We start from the raw sequence: 23,802 nt of genomic DNA on the forward strand, positions 1-23,802 counted from the left end.
CGACCTTTGCGGGATCCATTCTGACACCATCCTTCGAGATTATGTGGCCAAGAAAGTGGGTCTCTTCCAAGAAGAATTCACTTTTCGTAGGATTGACAAGTAGCCTATGACTACGCAGCTCTTCGAACACAATGGTCAAGTGACGCATATGCTCCTTTTCATTCTTCGAATAGACTATCATCTCATCGAAGAACGTCCCAACAAACTGTTGATGAGAGCCGAAAATCCGGTCCATCATTTTGTTGAACGTGGCAGGCGCATTTCTTAGCCCAAACGGCATCACTAGGAACTCATAAAGACCAAATGTCGTTCTAAACGCACTCTTGTGCACATCCTCTGGCCTTATACGAATCTCATAGTACCCACTCTTAAGGCCTATCCTGCTGAAAATTGCCGCACCCTCTAAACAATCGAGAATATCATCAATTCTAGGAATACGAAACCTATCCTTGATGGTATTCTTATTCAACACACGGTAATAATACACATGCACCATGAGCTATCCTTTTTCTATACTAGGAGCACTGGGGACCAAAAAGGTGAAGAACTAGGCTGAATCATCCCCTTCTCTAATAACTCATCAACCTGGCCCATCATCTCTTTCTGATGTGCCGCACTAACCCTGTACGGAGGTCTATTTGGTGGGCTATATCCTGGCACCAAATCTATTCGATGATCCTTAGGTCTCTCTGGCAGTAATTGCGATGGTAATGAATCAAAAACACAATCACTAGACTCTTGCAAAATGCTGACCTTTCTTTATCTAACACAAATAAATTTGATTGGCAATTATTTGAGACATCACGTGCAAAAATCAAGTACACAGAAAAATGATTCTTTATTACAGAAGTGATAGCCGAAGCAGATACAATAGGGACTTTACATCCAAAACATGAGTTTTGCCCCTATGCTCAAGGGTGATCGTTTTGCCGAAGGCATCCAGCACACCATGTACTCTTAACATCCACGGAATTCCAAGTAGCGCATCACACCCTTCCAATGGCATGATATAAAATTCTTATGTGTCTACATATGACTGAATATGCACACGCAACTTTCCAATAATGGAAGTAACACACTCTGAGTGGCCAGGACATGCCAACCTTGCCTCTGCCGTGTACCCCAACTCTTCAACTCTGATGCCCAGCTCCATAGCTAACTCTCATGAGATAATGTTTGCTTTGGCACCTAGATCAAAGAAGATGAGTGCCTTTCTCGCTCGCATCTGTACTGGGCCTGTCACCCACCGTATCTGACACCAAACCTGCCGTGGGTTTAGGCTTGTTTCCTTTCTAGTCAGCTGTCTTTTACTCTGTGGACAATTGGTAGCAAAGTGACTAGGCTGCTCGCATATAAAGCATTTGTTTTCAACCATTAAGACCTTATTTTCCTCGAGCAACTTACGCACAAAAGGCTTCTTTTTCTGTTTCTTTGCCTGCACTCCAGAAGTCCCGGCTAAGTTCTTATCCTTATTGGCTGTTTCTGACCCCTATGACGCCTCAGGAACCGTTTTCACAAATGGATTCTTCGCTGAATTTTTCAGCTGCTGCCCTCCTTTCTCGTTGCTCGGAAACCCACTGTCCTCTCCTTTCAACAAGGCAAGACCAGTGTTAGCAACTTCCACGACCTGCGCGAGGGTAGCCGCTCTGTTCTTGGTACAATACTCCCGAAGCCCTTTAGGCAACCCACAACAATACTTCTCTATCTGCTCTCTCAATGGCACAAATCTGTAGGAGATTATTGAGAGTAATGCTTTGCAAAACCTCCGATTGTACTCCTGTAGGCTCTTTCAAGTAGCCGCAATGAGTTGGTGCCAATCTGTCACGACGTCCGCTTCAAATTCATTCCACAACCAAGCAGATGCAAACATTTGTTTGAAGTAGACCCAAGTGGCGGGTGCCTGTCCTTGCATTAACGATGTCGTCCACCATGTAAGCGCATTGTCTTTCAAGAAAGTGGCAGCTTTCCTTACCTTAGAGGCCTCTGTAAAATTCCCTCCTACATAAGCTGTATCAAACTGCTCAAGGAAAGTAAGAGCCTTCGCCTTATCCTCGAAGCCGTGTACCGTGGGTGGTGGAAAAACTGGGCTCTGAAAGGTGGCGGGCTGAACTCTCATAACCGATGAAATAGGCGTCCTAACCACCTATTCAAGGACGGGAGGACCTCTTTTGGAGCCCCTCATTCCGCAACATGTGAGTGTTCCCTATCCTGCTAAGACGCATGAAGTACTTGAGCTTGAGCCTCAACAAGCTTTGTTCGCGGTGTAGGTTGCCTATTTTATTGTGGCACTAGTGGCGCTTGCAAGAACTCCATAAACCTTGGGTTCAGCACAAGTCGCAAAAACACATTCACCGCGGCAACTAACCGAGTCCTGAACGCATCATCCTCAAGTTGCCCAATCATACAGCCCTGTCATGGGGAAGCATTCTCATTAGGAAAGGTGCAGACAAGGGTCGCCGTGAACTCTCACCAACCTCAAACACCATAGGAATTTCCTATCTGTCCTACGGAGAGGAACCCTCTTCTATAATGCCTTTCCCTTTGTCAGCCACAGTGTAATCCCACGTTCTTGTACTCTGTGTCTTTACCCAAAACAACCGAGGCTCACTTCTTGAGGAAAAAGTGATTTATAACCCGGCAATGGAACCTTAAAACCGACCCATAGGGCGGTAGACTTTGGCTTTCACCCGAAATTCTTTACTTTAGACACACACAAAGAGAACTTGCAAAAGGTGACCTGCGACGGGGATTAACACTTAAAACACAACACACAGCTCGGAAGCTAGAATGCTCCGAGCAGACGCCGACAACGTGTAGGCCCCAAAATTGGCGCCCCTTTCGGTAGTTCTTTATTCTCTAAGAGGGTAGCTTACAAGAAGAGTCTTGGGAATTCTTTGCCTGTACCCAGCTAGATACCACCTGTTCTGGTAAAATTTCGGCAACATAACAACCCCAAAACTTGCCCGAAACCAATTCCCCTGTTGGAACTCACTTCCACTGACATAAACCCTCTGATTTCTGCCCAAAAACAGTAAAATCAGCACGCTCTATTTACTGGTTTTTGCCCTGTTTTCAGCCCTAAACAGTCCCTGAACTGTCCTCTAGCAATGGGGCACTGTTGCCAATGGTTCTGGCGCCCGTATGGCTGAAAAACAGTCAAAATTTCAGCACATAACCAGCGCTGAAAACGAACCTGAGTGGTGAGGTTATCACCCTCATCGGTGCCTGCTTTTGGAGCTGTAGTTAGCTACTCCTGTTCCTGCTCAGAGAGGCTCTTGCCTCAGCAAAAACGCATATAACCACACAGTTGTCCATGAGTCAAATGAAGAGCCCTCTTGTGGGGCATCACATTACTGCACGCAGGGAAGAGAGAGAGCAGTGTGAGGTGTGCGGGACATGACTTCTTGCACCACATTGTACATGAGAGAGAAAGCTTGCAGTCAATAGCTCTTAACTTGTGATAGCCTCCAAATGAGGCCCCTCTTAACTAGAAATCGAGCGCCCCTTTTGCTGCATGAGGAAAGTATACAAAAAGGTGCCACTTGGCACATTTATAAGCAATTTCCCAGTTCAGAGTTGCCGCTTAAAAATCTCCCGACTGGTTGCCCAGTTGACTTTGCGATAGAGTTCTAAGATGTTCCCCTTGTCATTTCGGAGGTAATGACGCGAACAGATTTTATGGTCCAAAATACCAATTCCCTAAAATTTAGGGGAGGCTTCCGTTGGACTCCCACTGGTCATCAAACCATCTATCCACACTGGGACCGTATCCAAAAATGCAATGTGGCCCAACTATCGGGTACTTTCCCTCGGTGACCCCACCTTGGCACTATGCCTCTATTGAGTTCACTTCCTAGTATCCACAAACTTGCTTAGTGCGACGGGGAGACCTACATGATCTTGAACTGAGCCTAGACATCCTCTTACTATACGAGTTCCAACTTCGTGTTCTGTGGGTGAAACTACCGTTCGCATTGGCCATACAATGTCTGACCATTTGCAACTTCAAAAAGAGGGTCTCAAAAATTAAACAAAAATCATTGGAAAGAAACCAACAACGAATGTTAGCAGTTGCCACGTCCTCGTGACAGGTGTCCCTTTCTTTCAATACATTGTTCGACTGGGACGTCACATACTAGCAGCATGGAGAGAGGCTCGTCCTACTGCTGCAGCACCTCATTGGCACAAGGAGGGTCTCATAGCTAAGTTCTTGTCAGCTTTTTGGGCAAGGTTGTGGGACTCCAGAGAGGCGCGGCGAGTCACTTTGTTCCAGTAGCTGGTTGCACATCGAGCTACAGCGGTTGAGAGTTGGCTTGTACATAGTGGTCTCTCAGCAGCATGCGCAGCTTGTGACCATCCTGTGGAGAGTCAGCGTCATTTTCTTTGGGATTGTGCTTTGGCATAGCAGGTTTGGCTTTGTGTCCTTCGGCTGATGCCAGCTCTTTCCACGGTACGGCAGTACACTTGAGGGGCAGCTGCTTGGTCCACTCTAACGGGCCCGGCACTTCAGTTTGAGCTATCCTCCACCAGCAAGATGATAATGATGCAGGGGGTTCGACCTACACTCTAGCCTGCTACAGAGCTTACTCCGTAGGAGTGGTGCAATGAAAGAGAGGAATGTTGGGAGCTCATTTGCGGCCTAACACTCTGGTTCATCTGGCGGGCCCGTTGCTTCCGCATCTTTGAGGCTCGCCCTGTACCACCAGCAGAGACAGTTTGAGATCTTTGGCTAGAGCTGATCCATACCCTCAAAGGACAGTTCGAGAGACTCCAGGGCACCTCCGACCGCATGCGGGAGCGTAGAGAGGCTTTCCTTCGACTCTGGCGCCCTGGGCCTTTCTTCACCATGGTCTAGGGTATGCTCAGATGGCACTACCGTCCACCTGTGTGGATTTTCCCTCCTCCCATCTCTTGATTTAGCCCCATTGTACATATGTTGTTTTTTCATTGAAAGAGTCTCCCCCTTATGATTGTTGTAGCCCTCTCTAGTAGAGGTGGTTGTAGCCCTATGGGCAGTTTCATTAACTAATAGAAGGATCTTTTTCTCGGAAAAAAAAAATGCTTGAACACAAATGAGCACTTCAGTAGCAGGTTCGTGCCCCTCCCAAGCATTCCGTGCACCTTCAAAATCCTCTAGCAGACAGGCTCGGATTTCACCCATTTCCGAAGACTCAGGTGCCATCTGTTTTCTTCGTTTACATCAGCTAATAAAGGGCGCTCCAAAATCTGACATACGCCGAGAACCTGGCGTTTATGAACTGCCGACTACTAAAAACCAAAGAAACTGAATTTGTACACTGCCCACAGAGTTTTTTTTGTACCAAAAAAACTCTGCTGTACACAAGCCTGCTTAAGAAAATAAACTGCAACTAGGCTGGAGAAATCAGCACACACTTTCTGTCGCAAAGGTAAACACCAAACCCGAACAGAAAATAAACGACGTACAGGTTCCCAGATACGCAGGACTGTCCAAGAGGCTGCTGCAGCAAGACGTGCCGAGGCTGAACAGGCTGGTGCTGACGTCGCCGTGCAGACAGAGCACTCGCAGGCTGACCTGCCGTAGGCTGTTGATTCACGCAGAGGCAGAGACCCGTGCAGGTGCTAAACCACGCGCAGACAGAGGGCTCGCGCAGGTGCAGAGACGCGTAGGCTGAGGGCTCGTGCAGGTAAAATCAGCTCGCGCAGGTTCTATCTCTCTCACAACACACACACCCCAAAGCATGCAAAAAACAACAACAAAACATACAAGAAAACTAAAGAGCAAAATAATACCCAGAAAGAAGAAAGTATCCCCGAATATTACCAAACGCCAGAAGATCACTGAAGACGACTCATGCCCTTGTGCTGCCAACACTACATCGTTTTGTGGTCGCATGTCCTTGGGCTTGACTCCAACACGAGCCATCATCTCAGGAGAGAGAAAGTTGGCTCTGCGTAATAAACGCAAGGTCAAATGTCCTTTCTCAGGTTTGTATGGGCAGAACAAAACAACAACAGCCAATAGCTCCCCAATCAATAATGTCCAGCAACAAATGCAATGCACCAATCTGTATGCAGCGAGCAAGTGTCCCTTGAACAGATTCAAAAGAGAACTTATAACAAAGTTGCACATCATTATGAATACATTTGTGACAGCCTGCCGCACTTGGCATCTTGAACATTCTATAAACGATAGCAGCCTCTCATACCCATCATCCCCTGACATACCCAATGTCCCCTGCGCATATCCACAGAGTGAGAAGTTGCAATATTCTTCGTGCCCTCAAGCCTTGAGAGCAGAGATACTAAGCAAGAGCAGAGGCACTAAAGCGAGAGAACGACAGTCCACCACCTCAACACCCTACTACAACTAAGAGGGATAGAAATGTAAATTGTACACAGCCACAAAAGATTAAAGCATGATCACTGCCTTAAAACAAAGACATGCTAACAAAAGATTAAAGCGTAATCACTGCCTTAAAACAAAGGACATAGCAACAAAAAAAGCTACATATAATCTACAACCACAAGGACTCCAGAGAATTTATAAAAGCCATAAAAAGAAAGTAGATTGGTGGATCCTCACCCAACCATGTTACAACTGAAGGACGTTTGCAGCGGTGTATGTTTAAACAGATTATTGAGAACTACGTCTGGATTTGCCCCTCTTTTGACCTGCAGTCCATACACCAGCCAAACCATACAATATGGAATTGGTTATCGATCTCGAAAACAAATATCCTAAATACTTACAGCTTGTTTCAGATCAACTACAACACAACGGAAAAAGATAAGAAAAGCCACTGTTGGAACCAGAACAGGATATCAGCTGAAAATGACAAGTGAAAACTTTGCTGGGCATTCGCTTAAAAGAGAAAAGATGAAAATTCTTCTATTTGAGACCAGCAAAAAACCGGAACTACATTGAGAGTGTGACCAGCAGAAAATAGGAAACACCATCAAAAACTAAAGACTTCTTGAATGAAACTGCATTTGAATAAGCTTGAAGAACAACATCGAGTATCTACATCCATAATAAAATCTAAATACTCATTATTGAGCAATAAAGGCCAATCATTGACAGCATTCAAGGGGATGGAAACAAATCGCACTGCTCCTAAGCTGACTGAGCTTGTCCTCCACAGTAGAAGTGCTAACACTAAGGATGGACCGTCTCCTGATTTTCATATAGCAAATTCAGAAATTGTGAATCCTCAACACTTGCTGCATTACATATTATTTCTTAAGCCATACACAGTGGCACCCAAAGCATCTGTACCACCACCATAAGAGAAATTTGTTCAGAAAATGAAGTACCTCAATGACTACACGCATTCCAGTGCGATCACTCTCGTCTCGAATGTCACTTATGCCATCCAGAATCTGTGCAACAACAAAAAAAATAATGGTGAAAAGATCAGTTTCCAGTAAAATTTAAAATTTATCACCGGTTTCATGAGTAAAAGCCTCGGCAAAAATACTTGTGTGTGTACATGACTGTGTATAATGATGGTCTTTCTCATCATAAAACCATACAAGCAAAAGTTGCTGGCAAAAATACTTGTGCACACACATGTCAGTATATCTGGTGCTGGTCTTTTTAATTCTACAGTTGCTTTACACCGCTGGCTGCATACTACAGCTGGCACAAATAAACCTACTTTAACTTCTCAATTAACCTACAGCGCGAGTTTAATTTATGCACAAGGCTCCGTAGCATGTGCAAACCGTGGGTAGACTATTCCTTGCAGCTTTCAGATCACTATCTTCATGGTTAAGTCTCCACGTAAAGCTACCACAAATGATGTTGTCTTCCCCTCAAAAAGATTGTTGCACATATCCACGAAGGGTTTTAAAGCATGGCAAAGAACTAATCCCTTCTCCATGTTTTAAAGGCTGGTTTTTCCTCACATCACTTAATTACAATTTGCACTTTCAAACAGTCCTTCAAGGCTTCGTATCAGTCATCCTAAGATCTGGCTTTGAAAGGTTAACTATCAACTCTACACCCATTTAAGAACAGCTCAATTTTTGGACAGCCGACTTTTCATACGTAACAACATGTCCCTCCCTCTAGGTTTAAAACAGCTCCTCAGCATTTTTCCACATGCATCACATTCCACAACAAATGGTTTTGTAGAACTCAAATGACCAAAACCGGGCCATTAATGATTGAAACTTCCAATGCAACAAAAGCATGTTTCTCATCGTCCGTCCATTTGAATACAGCTTTCTTCTTTATCAAGTCGTGCAAAAGCGAAGCAATCCACGCAATATGGCAAATGTATCTACATAGTAAGAGCACAATCCAAGAAAGCTTTGTAGATCATGTACACTTTGCAATTCTTGCCAATCAAAATTACATCAGTTTTAGCAGGATTCATTGGTACCCAATGTGAAACCGGCCCGTGGGGCGGTAGGCTTTGGCTTTCACCCGAAATTCTTTACTTTACTTTAGACACACAGAGAGAGAGAGAGAGAGAGAGAGAGAGAGAGAGAGAGAGAGAGAGAGTACTTTGCAAAGGGAACCTGCAACCAGAATTAACACTTAAGCACACACACAGCTAGGAAGCTAGAATGCTCCGAGCAGACGCCAACAACCTATAGGCCCCAAAATTGGCACCTCTTTCGGTATTTCTTTTTACTTTAAGAGGGTAAATTACAAAGTACAGTCCTGGCAATTCTTTACCTGTATCCAGCTAGATACCACCTGTTTTGGCAAAATTTCGGCATCATAAACAGCCCCAAAACATGCCCGAAACCAATTCCCCTTCTAGAACTCACTTCCACTGGCATAATCCCTCTGATTCCTGCCCAAAGACAGTAAATTCACCACGCTGTATTTACTGGTTTTTGCCCTGTTTTCAGCCCTCAACAGTCCCTAAACTGCCCTCTAGCAATGTTCCCAAGGGTTCTGGCGTCTGCGTTTTCTGCGTTGGTTATGCACTGTATTTTGACTGTATTTCAACCACATGTGCTTTTAGAGTAGCAATCAGCTACTCCTGTTCCTGCACAGGGAGGCTCTTGCCTCAGCAAAAACGCATGTAACCACACAGTTGTACATGAGTCGAATGAAGAGCCCTCTTGTGGGACATCACATTACTGCACATAGGGAAGAGAGAGAGCAGTGTGAGGTGTGCAGGACATGACTTCTTGCACCACATTGTACATGGGAGGGAAAGCTTGCAATCAATAGCTCTTAATCTGTGGCAAGCTGCAAATGAAGCTCCTCTCATCTTAAAACTCAGCACCCATTTCTCTGTAAGACGAAAGTGCACCAAATTGTGCCACCTGGCACGTTTACAAGCAATTTCCCGTTTCGGGGTTGCCGCTTGAAAATGGTTGCCAAGTTGTTTTTTCAACAGAGTTCTAAAATATTCCCCTTGTCATTCCGGAGGTAATGACGCGAACAGATTTCATGGCCCAAAATAGCAGTTCCCTAATTTTTTGGAGATGCTTCCGTTGGGCTCCCACTGGTCTTCTGACCAGCTATCCCAATTCGGACCGCATCCAAAAATGCAATGTGGCCCAACTGTCAGGCACTTTCATTTGATGACCCACCTTGGCACTATGCCTTTATTGAGTTCACTTCCTAGTATCCACCAACTTGCTAAGTGCGACGGGGGGACCTACATGATCTTGAATTGAGCCTAGACATCCTCTTACTATACGAATTCTAGTGCTGACCAACTTCCCGTCTGCGGGTGAAACTACCGTTCACATTGGCCATACAATGTCCGACCATTTGCAACTTCAAAAAGAGGGTCTCAAAAATAAAACAAAAACCATTGGAAAGAAACCAACAACTAAGGCTTTCCTCGTGACATAATTAACACTTGCCACAACCTTGTGACATACCCCCCTCTTGAAATCGCAAACGTCCTCGATTGCATACCATAAATACACGCCATTGATGATCTTGTGTTGTTAGCACTCTTTTATCATCGCAGGTATCCGCAAGAAAGGTCGTAATACATAGATACAAATGACTTAATCAGACCTTCATACAATTGTCATTTCCATCTATTACATTGAATCCATATGTACATTTGATGTGCTAGCCCTATCAGTACCCCTCCTTTGCACACATTGGGTTGGGGCATAGGTAGGTTGTAACCCAAAGGCTTCAAGGTAAAGCTGCAATACATTTGGTGACTCTGACAGTTCATGCTCTTTCATCCACTTTGCATCCATAGGCAGATAGTTCTTGAACTTCACAAAGTAGCGTCTTGCAACCTGTCCTTTAACTTTTTGTCCTTATGTGCCAAAACTTGCTCAGGTACCAGGATCTCATCAAGTTCCTCACCTTCTGGTTGATCCTCATCTGGCATATCTTCTGGCACATCACCCACGAAGGGTCTTAGAAGAATCGCGTGAAACACATTATGAATCTTCCACGCATCAGGCGATTTCAACCTGTAAACCACATCGTTGATCTTGTCAAGCACTTGAAAAGGCCCATAGTAACGCATGTTGAGCTTAGGAAACAATCGTTCCTTGCCCTTCATCTTCTTTCACCTTGCTTTTTCGAACCTTAACAAAACCCAATCACCAGGTGATAATAGCAATTTACGACGGTGACGATCAGCAGCCTTTTTCTGCTTTGCCTGAGTCTTCTCCAAGGCAGCTTTAATTTTCTTGTACATTTTATCCATGTTCTCAACATATCGATATGCCTCAAAGATCTTGTCCTTTGTATGCAAAATGGGAGGAACTTTTTTGCCGCCTTCAACAATCTTAAAAGGTGCCTTGCCTATGGACGAATGTATCGTATTGTTGTACGCATACTCAAGCATGGGCAAATACTGTTCCCACTTGCCCTTATTATCTGACACATAGCATTTCAGCAGATCTAAGACAGTAGAATCAACCTCTTCTGATTGTCCATCAGTTTGTGGATGAAACGAAGACAAGAACTTGAACGTAGTGCCCATGTTCTCAAACAATCCTCTCGAGAAGGCATCCACATCTCTCCTCAAGGTAGGCCAATAGAAGAATGTCTACCGCTTTAACTGTCACATCAATACCACGAGCCCTACATACAGTGGGACATGACTCTCTTCCATGACTTTATGTCGAAATGGCCTAGTGACACAAAGTCTGCCATGCATCATCATAAAATCATCTCTGAGGAGGTAGTGCTCAAGATGTTGCCCTCCTTGCAACTGTTCAAAAATCCTTGCAAAATCTTAATCTGTAGCATACTATTCCTTTATGTCATCAAGCTCATGATGATAAGAAATTGACACAGCTGAAATTTGTGGCTTCCTTGATAATGCATCAGCCACAACATTCTTCTTGCCTTCCACGTGCATAATCTGGAAGTGGAACATAGAAAGAATGTTTGCCCAACCCATATGCTTTTCAGATAACTTTGACTGCGTCAAGAACTATCGCAAGGTCTGATGGTCTCTTCGGACAACAAAATCACCACCTAAGAGATAGTGCTTGCAGCTAGAGAGAGCATGAACTACCGCCAAGAGCTCTTTCTCATAGACTTCAATAGTCTTCTCTGGACCTTGCAAAATTCGGCTTTCATAAGCTACTACTCGTCCATCTTGCATTAGCATTGCACCAATGCTACTGCCACACGCGTCACACTGGGCCACAAATGACTTCCTGAGATCTGGCAAAACAATTACTGGATATGAAGTTTACTTCTCCCTTAAGAGACTAAAAGCTGAAATCTCTTTTTCGGTACATCTGAAAGTGACCTCTTTCTTTTGCAAAGCGTGAAGAGCTGATGCTTTCTTTGCAAAATTCCTGATAAACCTTCTATAGTAGGAACACAATCCCAAGAAGCTTCTAACGTCGTGCACAGTCTTCAAGTCTCGCCATGTCTTAATAGCTTCAACCTTTGCGGGATCCATTCTGACACCATCCTTTGAGACTATGTGGCCAAGAAAGTGGATCTCTTCTAAGAAGAATTCACTTTTCTTAGGATTGACAAGTAGCCTGTAACTGCACAGCTCTTCGAACACAATGGTCAAGTGATGCCTATGCTCCTCTTCATTCTTCAAATAGACTATCATGTCATCGAAGAACGTCCCAACAAACTGTTGATGCGAGCGGAAAATCCGGTCCATCATTCTATTGAACGTGACAGGCGCATTTCTTAGCCCAAACAGCATCACTAGGAACTCATAAAGACCAAATGTCGTTCTAAACGCAGTCTTGTGCATATCCTCTGGCCTTATAGGAATCTGATGGTACCCACTCTTAAGGTCTATCCTGCTGAAAATTGCAGCACCCTCTAAACAATCGAGAATATCATCAATTCGAGGAATAGGAAACCTATTCTTGATGGTATTCTTATTCAACCCACGGTAATCAATACACATGCGCCATGAGCCATCCTTTTCTCCACTAGGAGCATTGGGGAGCAAAAGGGTGAAGAACTAGGCTGAATCAGCGCATTCTCTGATAACTCCTCAACCTGGCCCATAATCTCTTTGTGCTGCGCCGTGCTAACCTTGTAGGGAGGTCTATTTGGTGGGCTACACCCTGGACCAAATCTATCCGATGATCCTCAAGTCTCTCTGGTGGCAATTGCGACGGTAATGAATCAGAAAACAGTCACTAACTCTTGCAAAAATGCTGACCTTTCTTTATCTAACACAAATAAATTTGACTGACAATTATCTGAGACATCACGTGCAAAATCCAAGTACACAAAAAGATGATTCTTTATTACAGAAGTGATAGCGGAAGCAGACACAATAGGGACAGACTCCCCTCTGAGCTTTACATCCAAAACATGAGTTTTGCCCCTATGCTGAAGGGTGATCGTTTTGCCGAAGGCATCCAGCACGCCATGTACTCTCAGCAACCACGGAATTCAAAGTAGCGCATCACACCCTTCCAATGGTATGATATAAAATTCTTCTGTGTCTACATATGACTAAATATGCAAACGCGGCTTTCCAATAATGGGAGTAGCACACTCGGAGTGGCCAGGACATGCCAACTCTGCCTCAGTCGTGTATCCCATCTCTCCAGCTCTGATGCCCAGCTTCATAGCTAACTCTCGTGCGATAATGTTTGCTTTGCCACCTGGATCAAAGAAGATGACTACCGTCTGATCTCTAACTTTACCCCATGCTTTGCATAACTCACTGGCATCTGTTTTGGGCCTGTCACCCACCGTATCTGGCACCAAACCTGCTGTGGGTTTAGGCTTCTTTCCTTTCTAGTCTTCTTTATCATCCGAGTCAGCTGGTCTTTTCCTTTGTGGACAATTGGTAGCAAAGTGACCAGGCTGCTCGCATATAAAGCATTTGTTTTCAGCCATTAAGACCTTCTTTTCCTCGAGCGACTTACACACAAAAGGCTTCTTTTTCTGTTTCTTTGCCTGCACTCCAGAAGTCCTGACTGAATCCTTGTCTTTGGTGGCCTTTTCTGACCCCTATGACGCTTCAGGAGCCGTTTTCACAAAGGGCTTCTTCGCTGAATTTTTGTTTTGCTGCCCTCCTTTCTCGTTGCTCGGAAACCCACTGTCCTCTCCTTTCAACAAGGCAAGACCAGTGTTAGCAACTTCCATAAGCTGAGTGAGGGTAGCCACTCTGTTCTTGGTACAGGAGTCCTGAAGCCCTTTAGACAGCCCACAACAATACTTCTCTATCTACTCTCTCAATGGCACAAATCTGTAGGAGGTTACTCAGAGTAATGCTTTGCAAAACCACCGATTGTACTCTTGTAGGCTCTTGCAAGTAGCCGCAATGAGTTGGTGTCAATCTGTCATGACGTCCGCTTCAAATTCATTTCACAGCCAAGCAAATGCAAACATTTGTTTGAAGTAGACCCAAGTAGCGGGTGCCTATCCTTGCATTAACAATGTCGTCCACCATGTAACCGCATTGTCCTTCAAGAAAGTGGCAGCTTTCCTGACCTTAGAGGCCTTTGTAAAATTCCCTCTTGCATAAGCTGTATCAAACCGCTCGAGGAAAGTGAGAGCCTTTGCTTTATCCTCAAAGCTGCTGAAAGTAATAAACTTTACAGCTGCACCACCTTCTTTATAAGCTTTCGGCTTTTCCAGTGCCCCCAAATTGTCATAAGGAATGGTCTGCAACATGGGCAATGTAGTAGGCATCATCGGCACATCTTGGCCATTAACATTCTGTGTCAGAGGTGCCATATCTGGCTGCTGTCCAGAAAAACCAGCCATGCCAAAATGAACCTGTAGCACCCCAAAATGCCCTGGTTGCTCTGAAAACCTTGTTGCATGCCGATTCTACCATACATGGGGTTTGGCATCATGCCTTGCATACCCCCAAACACTGTTCCTGGCATGTACGGCTGACTTCCAGGCGTATAACCAGCCATACTCTGGAACACAGATCCACCCCCAAAATACCCAGGATGTACCGTGGGTGGTGGAAAAATTGGATGCATTGCCTGGTAACGAGTTCTTTGTCCATTCAAGATAGCATGCGGGCTCTAAAAGGTGGCAGGCTGAACTAGCATAACTTGTGGAATACGCGTCCTAACCACCTGTTCAAGGACAAAAAGGACCTGTTTTGGAGCCCCTGACTCCGCAACATGCGAGTGTTCCCTATCCTGCTGAGACGCATGAAGTACTTGGGCTTGAGCCTCAGCAAACTCTGTTCGCTGTGTAGGTTGCCTATTTTGCTGTGCCACTGGTGGCGCTTGCAAGAACTCCATCAACCTTAGGTTCTGCACCAGTTGCGAAAACATATTCACGAAGGCAACTAACTCAGTCCTGAACGCATCATCCTCAAGTTGCCCAGTCATAAAGCCCTGTATTGAAGGGACATTCACATCAACAGGAGGTGCAGACGAGCGTGGCCGTGAGCTCTCGTCAATCTCGAACACCATAGGAATGTCTTGTCTAGCCTTCGAAGAGGAGCCCTCTTCTATAATGCCATTCCCTTTGTCAACCAGAGTGTAATCCCGCGTTCCTATACTCTGTCTTTGCCCAAAACAACGAGGCTCACTTCTTGACGAAAAAATGATTGATGTCCCAGCAACGGAACCTTGAAACCGGCCCGTGGGGCGGTAGGCTTTGGCTTTCACCCAAAATTCTTTACTTTACTTTAGACACACACACACACACACACACACACACACACACACACAGTACTTTGCAAAGGGAATCGGCAACAGGAATTAACACTTAAGCACACACACGGCTCGGAAGCTAGAATGCTCCGAGCAGACGCCAATAACCTGTAGTCCCAAAATTAGCGCCTCTTTCGGTATTTCTTTATACTTTAAGAGGGTAAATAACAAACTAGAGTCCTGGGAATTCTTTACCTGTATCCAGCTAGATACCACCTCTTTTGGCAAAATTTCGGCAGCATAACAACCCCAAAACTTGCCCGAAACAATTCCCTTGCTGAAACTCACTTCCATTGGCATTAACTCTCTGATTCCTGCCCAAAAATATTAAAATTCAGCACGCTGTATTTACTGGTTTTTGCCCTGTTTTCAGCCCTAAACAATCCCCAAACTGCCCTCTAGCAGTGGGGCACTATTCCCAAGGGTTATGGCGTCCGTATGGCTGAAAAACAATCAAAATACAGCGCATAACCAGCGCTGAAATCGCACCTGTACGGTGAGGTTATCACCCTCACCGGTGCCTGCTTTTGGAGCAACAGTCAGTTACTCCTGTTCCTGCTCAGGCAGGCTCTTGCCTCAGCAAAAACGCATGTAACCTGTCACCAGCGTGTGACTACTATCTATCCTTTTTGTTGATTTCTTTCTTATTATCTATTTACTTTTACTTTTTGGAAACACCCCTCGGGAAATCTAACTGCCCTGCATTGCATAGCTAGTGTGGAACTGTCCAGAGGGAGTCCAGGCTTGAGGGCAAGAGAGCACTAAGGTTGGACAAGGACTATGGTTAGCCAAAGTGGGGTCATTGACTAGCCAAAGTGGAATCCTTTGCTACAGAGGCTACATTTCAGTTCTGGGTGTGGCTGCAATGTACAAAGGGGGTCGGATGACCTAGAAAGATACAATGGCAGTATCTCCTAAAATTTAGGGAAGTGCTATTTTGGGACCCGAAAATGTGTTTGCGTCATTAGCTCCGGAATGACAAGAGGATCATTTTATTGCTCTGCTGTCAAGTCAACTGACGCACCAGTTGAGATATTTTTAGCCCAGTTGGCCAAAATCAGAAACTGGGCGAGGTGTCACTCTGTGAGCCTTCTGCTACTTCTGGCTAGAGGAGGGGGCGCCTAAAATAAGAGAGGAGGCTGATTTTCAATTTTCTCACAGGTTAAGAGATATGGAGTGCTTGCTTTCCCTCTTATGCACAATGCGGTGCCAGGAGTGATGCCTTGCACGCTACACACTGCCCTCTCTCTCCCCTTTGGCAGTATGTTATGCCCCACTAGTGGGCTCTTTATTTGACCAATGTACAATTGTGTGGGTTCATGCGCGATTGCCGAGGCAAGAGCCTCTTGCACAGGTACTGGATTAGCTAGCGGCTAATCCCCCGCAGGTACAGGTGATTCGAAGAGGTTTCACGCCCGAAATCTCGTCCGATTCAAAGGGCAAGTAGCCCTACAGGTGCGGGAGCTCGAGGACTTGCTACGGATGCGACCGGCAGGCAAAACGGAGCCCAAAACAGTAAATTACAGCCTGCTGTGTATTTTTGCAGGTTTAGGGTTTTGGCCCTAAACGGACCCTAATACCCCCAGGATGTTCGGGGACGCAAGGGGACCGCTGTACAGGCGATCTGGCGCATTTTCAGGGCTGAAAACAGAGAATTCAGCGTGCTGCAGATTCTCGCCAGGTTTTGCAAAGTGCCCGTATGCGTCGGGAAAGTCATTTAATGCGTGGGAATTCTGACCGTGAAGGGTTCTAGTACAGTTATGCTGCCGAAATCAAGCCAAAACCGTCAAAATTCAGCCAAGGTTGTGCGGGGCAGCTTGGAAATAACCACAGCGTTTATTCCCTCTTTTAAACAATAAAGAAATACCGAAAGGGGCGCCTAAGTTAGGGGCCAATCTGGTGTCGGACTTCTCATACAGGTGCATTCTAGCATCTGTATCCCATTCCCCTCTCTTGTGTCATTATAGCACAGATAGAATAGACGACTAATAATGGGTGAAAGCTAAATCAAGGTTTAAAATAAAGTCTACCGCCCTTTTTGGATTGAACAGGCCGGTTTCATGGTTCCATCGACGGGACTAAATCACTTTTTCCCATAGAAGTGAGCCTTGGTCAGTTTGGGCTTGAAGACATAGGGGATCATAGACCAGACACAGGGAATTGCAATTATGGCTGACAGACCAGATGATGAGACTGAAGAGGTTTCCTCTTCACAGGGTCAACAGACACATGAAGTGGGTGAGTCCTCAAGACCACCACAGACAGATGATGATATATTCAGAACCCAGTTGGCTACTGTTGTGGCTATGTTCACACAAGTAATGCAGAACCCGAGGTTTTTAGCCTTTCTGCAACCTCCTGTTCCGTCTCAGCAAGTTGGGTCATTGGATCATATTCAAAAGCCTGTTAAGGCTCAAGCACAGGTGATTCATACTGCACAGTCAATGGAAACACCTGTACACTTGACGGAGAACATACAGTCTCCACAACCTGTGCCTAAGGTGCAAGAACAGGTGGCTGAGATGCCAGTCTTTCAAGCTGTACCAGTTCAGCCCGCCACCTATCAGCAGCCTATAGCTGGTTCTAATGGGCAGGGAAGCAAGGCTATGCAACAGGTCTTCCCACCACCTTCAGTACACCCTGGCTATTTTGGAGGTGGATCAGTATTCCAGAGCATGGCTGGTCATGCACCTAGAAATCAGTTTTACACGCCAGGAACAGTGTTCGGGGGTGCTCAAACGATGATGCCTAACCCCATGTATGGTGTCATGACATGCTACCAGGGTTTCAGAGCACTCAGGGCCAATTTGGGATGCCACAGGCAAATTTTGGTATGGCTGGAATTACAAATCAGCAGCCAAATATGGCGTTTCCAAGTCAAACTTAATTGCGGTCAGGGAACACAAATGAACCCTAACAGTGTTCCCGTGTTTCAGTCACTTCCATATGACAATTTAAGGCAGCTGGAGAGGCCAACTCCGTACAAAGAAGGTGGCAAAGGTGTGTCTTTCACGACCTTTACGGGGTTTGATGACAGGAAGAAGGCTCTCTCATTCCTCCAACAGTTTGACAAGGCCTATGCAGGGGGAAACTTTACAGAGGCTTCAAAGGTCCGCAAGGCAGCCACTTTCTTGACAGGGAATGCGGGACAATGGTGGACAACTTTATTGCTTCAAGGGCAAGCTCCGTCCACATGGATTTACTTTAAGCAGATTTTTGCAACAGCATGGTTATCTGATGACTTTGAAGCAGATGTCATGACAGAATGGCACCAGCTTAATGCTGCCACTTGCAAAAATTTCGATGATTACAATCGGAAGTTTTGGAAAGCTCTACTTCCAGTAACTTCCTATAGGTTTGTGCCATTGAAAGAACAGATTGAAACATATTGTTGTGGCCTACCTAAAGGATTGAGAAAGTACTGTACGAAGACCAAAGTCACTACTTTGACGCAGCTCATCGAGGTAGCAAACACTGGCAATGGTTTGCTCAAGGGAGAAGATTGTGAATTCAATACTGGCGTCAAGGAAGGATCAGCCAAGAAAAATTCAGCGAAGAAGTATGTTTCCGAGGAGGTTCCTAAAGTGACTCAGGAGCCAGCCAACGCAGGGAAAGGCAAAGCTTCGGCTGAATCAGAAAAGGGACCAGCGAAGAAATGGAAAAGACGTTTTCCTCGCAAGTCGAAAGAGCAAAAGAAGGTCCTGAGGACAGAGAACAAATGCTTTATATGTGAGCAGCCTGGACACATTGCTTACAACTGTCCTACAAAGAAAAGGCCAGCTGATTCTGAAGACAAGGAGGACAGGAAAGGAAAGAAGCCCGTGGCTGGTCTAGTGCCAGATATGGTGGGCGACAAGCCAAATTCAGATGCAAGTGAGCTTTGCAGAGCATGGGGAAAGGTCAGGGATCAAACAGTGCTTATCTTCTTTGATCCAGGTGCTAAAGCCAACTTCATTTCCCCAAAATTGGCTTCAAAGTTGGGAATCAGACCTGAAGAGATGGGGTATACAGCAGAGACAGGTTTGGCATGTCCTGGCCATACAGAGGCTGTGACACCCATCATTGGAAAGTTGCGTCTACATATCCAGTCCTATGTAGATGCTGAAGAATTTTACATCATGCCACGGGACGGATGTGATGTGTTGTTAGGTATTCCTTGGTTGTTTCGTGTACAGGGAATCATGGATGCCTACAACAAAAAGATCACTGTACACAGCAAGGGAAAGACTCACATTCTGGATGTAAAGCTTAAATGGGGAGTCTATTCCCACTGTATCAGCTTCTGCTATTCCTTCTGTAATGAAAAAGCATCTTTCTGCGTACTTGGTTTTTGCACGTGAAGTGTCAGATTGTGATGAATCAAATTTATCTGTGCTAGATAAAGAAAGGTCAATGTTTTTACAACAGTATAGTGACTGTTTTTCCGATTCATTACCGTCTCAATTACCGCCACAGAGACCCGAGGACCATGCGACAGATTTGGTGCCGGGCAGTAGCCCACCAAATAAGCCTCCGTACAGGGTTAGTGCGGCTCAACAAAAAGAGATAATGGGCCAAGTACAGGAGCTGTTAGAAAAGGGGCTGATTCAGCCCAGTTCATCTCCATTCTATTCTCCAGTGTTGTTGGTGCAGAAAAAGGATGGCTCATGGCGTATGTGCATAGACTACCGTGCACTGAACAAGAATACCATCAAGAATAGGTTCCCTATACCTAGAATTGATGATATTATGGACAAATTAGAAGGAGCAGCTATGTTTAGCAGGATAGATCTAAAGAGTGGGTACCATCAGATCCGCATTAGATCAGAGGATGTGCACAAGACTGCTTTTAGAACGACGTTTGGCCTTTACGAATTTTTAGTGATGCCCTTTGGTCTCACGAATGCTCCTGCTACATTCAATAGGATGATGGACAGAATTTTCCGTCCACACCAGCAGTTTGTTGGTACATTCTTTGATGACATGATAGTCTACTCAAAGAATGAAGAGGAGCATAGGCATCACTTGGCCATTGTGTTCAAAGAGCTTCACAGTCATAGGTTGCTCATCAATGCGAAGAAAAGTGAATTTTTTCTGGAAGAGATCCACTTTCTGGGACACATTGTCTCAAAGGATGGTGTCAGAATGGATCCTGCAAAAGTTGAAGCCATCAAGTCATGGCCAGATTTGAAGACGGTGCATGATGTCCGAAGCTTCTTGGGACTATGCTCCTACTACAGAAGGTTTATCCGAAATTTCGCTGAGATTGCTTCACCTTTACATGCTCTTCAAAAGAAGGCAGTCACCTTTAGATGGACACAGAAAGAGATTTCAGCTTTTAATCTGTTAAAGGAAAAGATGACTTCAGATCCAGTCATTGTGTTGCCAGATCTTAGGAAGTCATTTGTGGTCCAGTGTGATGCCTGCGGTAGTAGCATTGGTGCAGTGCTAATGCAAGATGGCAGGGTAGTAGCCTATGAGAGCAGAATTTTGCAAGGGCCAGAGATGACCATGCAGGTCTATGAGAAAGAGTTACTGGCTGTGATTCATGCGCTCTTAAGTTGGAAACACTACCTGCTAGGTGCAGATTTCGTTGTCCAAACGGACCATCAGACCTTGCGATACTTCTTGACACAGACAAAGTTATCTGAGAAGCATATGCGATGGGCAAATATCTTGTCCATGTTCCACTTTCAGATTGTGCATGTGGAAGGCAAGAAGAACGTTGTGGTTGATGCCTTGTCAAGGAAGCCACAAATTTCAGCTATGTCAATTCCTTATCATCATGAACTTGATGATATGAGAGAACAGTATGCAAATGATGAAGATTTTGCAAGGGTCTTCGAGCAGCTAATGGATGGACAACGTCATGAACACCATCTTCTCAAAGATGGGTTCATGATGATGCATGGCAGATTGTGTGTCACAAAGCTATTGCGACGCAAAGTTATAGAAGAGAGTCATGTCCCACCGTATGTAGGGCATCGTGGTATCGATGCTACAGTTAAAGCGGTTGAGACATTCTTCTATTGGCCTACATTGAGAAGAGATGTGGATGCCTTTGTGCGAGAATGCCTAATTTGCCACAAGGTCGAGTTTGACAGGCAAAAGGCACCAGGGTTATTGCAACCACTACCTATTCCAGATAAACCATGGGAAAGTATTGCTATGGATTTTATCTTTGATCTTCCGAGAACGCAGACAAGAAACGATGGTATTTGGACCATTATTTGCAGATTCAGCAAACAGGCTCATTTTATTCCTCTCAGGAAGAAGATAAAACCAGATCAGATGGCACGCTTGTTTATGAGCAATATTTTTTAGTATCATGGCATGCCACAGTCGATTGTTAGCGATCGTGATCCACGCATGACAAGTTTGTTCTGGAGAGGCTTGTTTGAGAATATGGGCACAACGCTCAAATTCTCTTCGTCATTTCATCCTCAAACAGATGGGCAGTCAGAAGAGGCAAATTCTACTGTCTAAGATCTGCTGAAGTGCTATGTGTCAGAGCATAAAGGAAAGTGGGAGCAGTATTTGCCATTGGTGGAGTATGCATACAATAATACAGTGCATTCATCAACTGGCAAGGCACCTTTTGAGATAGTTGAAGGTGGCAAGAAAGTTCCTCCCATACTGCATACAAAGGACAAGATATTTGAAGTAGATAAGTATGTTCAGGACATGGATGAAATGTACAAGAAGGTCAAAGTGGCCTTAGAAAAGACTCAAGCAAAGCAAAAGAAAGCAGCTGATCGTCACCGTCGTGAAGTGGTATATTCACTTGGTGATTGGGTGCTTTTACGCTTTGAAAAGGCAAGGTTGAAGAAGATGAAGGGCAAGGAAAGACTGTTTCCAAAGCTCAGCATGCGTTACTATGGGCCTTTTCAAGTGTGCGACATAATCAGTGATGTTGCATATAGGCTGAAATTGCCTGACAGTTGGAAGATTCATAATGCGTTTCATGTGAGTCTTCTCAGACCCTATGTGGGTGATGTGCCAGAAGATATACCAGCTGAAGATCAGCCGGAAGTCCAGGAACTTGACGAGATCTTAGTCCCTGAACAGATTTTGGCACATAAGGAAAGAAAAGTGAAAGGCAAGGTTGCTAGGCGTTACTTAGTGAAGTTCAGAAACTATCCACCAATGGATGCTAAGTGGATGGAAGAAGGTGAACTTGCAGAGTCACCAAGTGTGTTATCACTTTACCTTGAAGCCTTCGATTTGCAACCTACCTTGACCCCTTGAGTTTCAAAGCTACATGGATTGTCAGTGTGACAATGGCTTCTGAAACAAATGATGTACATGGTATTTAAAGTGAGCTCAAATGAAATACCTGTTACATGAATGTTAGAGCTATACAGATTGTCAGTTTGGCAATTGCTCTTATGGAATGTCCAAAAGTTTGGTTAGTGCTATAGAAGTGAGTATTTCTTGTCAGTTTGTCAAGAATACAATAATTGCTTCTATTAAAGAGTACATGTGTAACTCCATTCTTAAACTGTCGGTTTGGGTATGCTCGAAAGTGTTACGGGATCCAACGTGTACTATAAGACACTGGCAAAATGTGCAGCTACCATTTTGTCATTGGAACGTTAGTGACTCAAAGCAATGGCAGAGTGCGAAGCTACCACTATGTCATTGGGACACGGTTCACACACAGGCAATACATGTGTCGACAAGGTGTTAAATACACGAGGGTTGACAATGAACATGTATGTGTCGTACATGTGTCGACAGGTGTTGAATACATCAGTGTTGACTGTGAGCATGTACGCCATCGATGCAAACGAGGACGTTTGAGATTTCAAGAGGGGGGTATGTCACCAACGTGTGACTACTATCTATCCTTTTTGTTGATTTCTTTCTTATTATCTATTTACTTTCACTTTTTGGAAACACCCCTCGGGAAATCTAACTGCCCTGCATTGCATAGCTAGTGTGGAACTGTCCAGAGGGAGTCCAGGCCTGAGGGCAAGAGAGCACTAAGGTTGGACAAGGACTATGGTTAGCCAAAGTGGGGTCATTGACTAGCCAAAGTGGAATCCTTTGCTACAGAGGCTACATTTCAGTTCTGGGTGTGGCTGCAGTGTACAAAGGGGGTCGGATGACCTAGAAAGATACAATGGCAGTATCTCCTAAAATTTAGGAAAGTGCTATTTTGGGACCCGAAAATGTGTTTGCGTCATTAGCTCCGGAATGACAAGAGGAACATTTTATCATAGTAACAGGGGACGCCCTTTTTCGGGCTTCCCGTCCCCACTTGCCGTCCCGCTCTCTTTTTTACACTAAAAATCCATTTCAGCCCCGTCCCCTGTCCCTTGTCCCCCGTTCCCCCGTCCCGGAATGCGTCCCTTGTGACTATGCATTTTATTGCTCTGCTGTCAAGTCAACTGACGCACCAGTTGAGATATTTTTAGCCCAGTTGGCCAAAATCAGAAATTAGGCGAGGTGTCACTCTGTGAGCCTTCTGCTACTTCTAGCTAGAGGAGGGGGCGCCTAAAATGAGAGAGGAGGTTGATTTTCAGTTGTCACAGGTTAAGAGCTATGGAGTGCTTGCTTTCCCTCTTAAGCACAGTGCGGTGCCAGGAGTGATGCCTTGCACGCTACACACTGCCCTCTCTCTCCCCTTTGGCAGTATGTTATGCCCCACTAGTGGGCTCTTCATTTGACCAATGTACAATTGTGTGGGTTCATGCGCGATTGCCGAGGCAAGAGCCTCTTGCACAGGTACTAGATTAGCTAGCGGCTAATCCCCCGCAGGTA

At 45.1% G+C, this 23,802-nt stretch overlaps 1 protein-coding gene across 2 annotated transcripts in view; it reads right to left on the reverse strand.

The window, feature by feature from the left end:
* GYRA (DNA GYRASE A) overlaps nucleotides 1-23,802 on the reverse strand; it is a 213,230-nt gene that overhangs the window by 121,523 nt on the left and 67,905 nt on the right. For both annotated transcript variants that reach the window (XM_086501947.1, XM_086501948.1), the window contains exons 10-11: nucleotides 7,297-7,362; nucleotides 6,566-6,654 (exon numbers count right to left, since the gene is read on the reverse strand). In XM_086501947.1, the coding sequence (XP_086358073.1) occupies nucleotides 6,566-6,654; nucleotides 7,297-7,362 (155 nt within the window). The remainder of the gene's footprint in view (nucleotides 1-6,565; nucleotides 6,655-7,296; nucleotides 7,363-23,802) is intronic.

Source organism: Adiantum capillus-veneris, chromosome 26 (assembly GCF_014529385.1).
Source record: "Adiantum capillus-veneris isolate H3 chromosome 26, ASM1452938v2, whole genome shotgun sequence".
In the NCBI taxonomy this organism is placed as follows: domain Eukaryota; kingdom Viridiplantae; phylum Streptophyta; class Polypodiopsida; order Polypodiales; family Pteridaceae; genus Adiantum; species Adiantum capillus-veneris.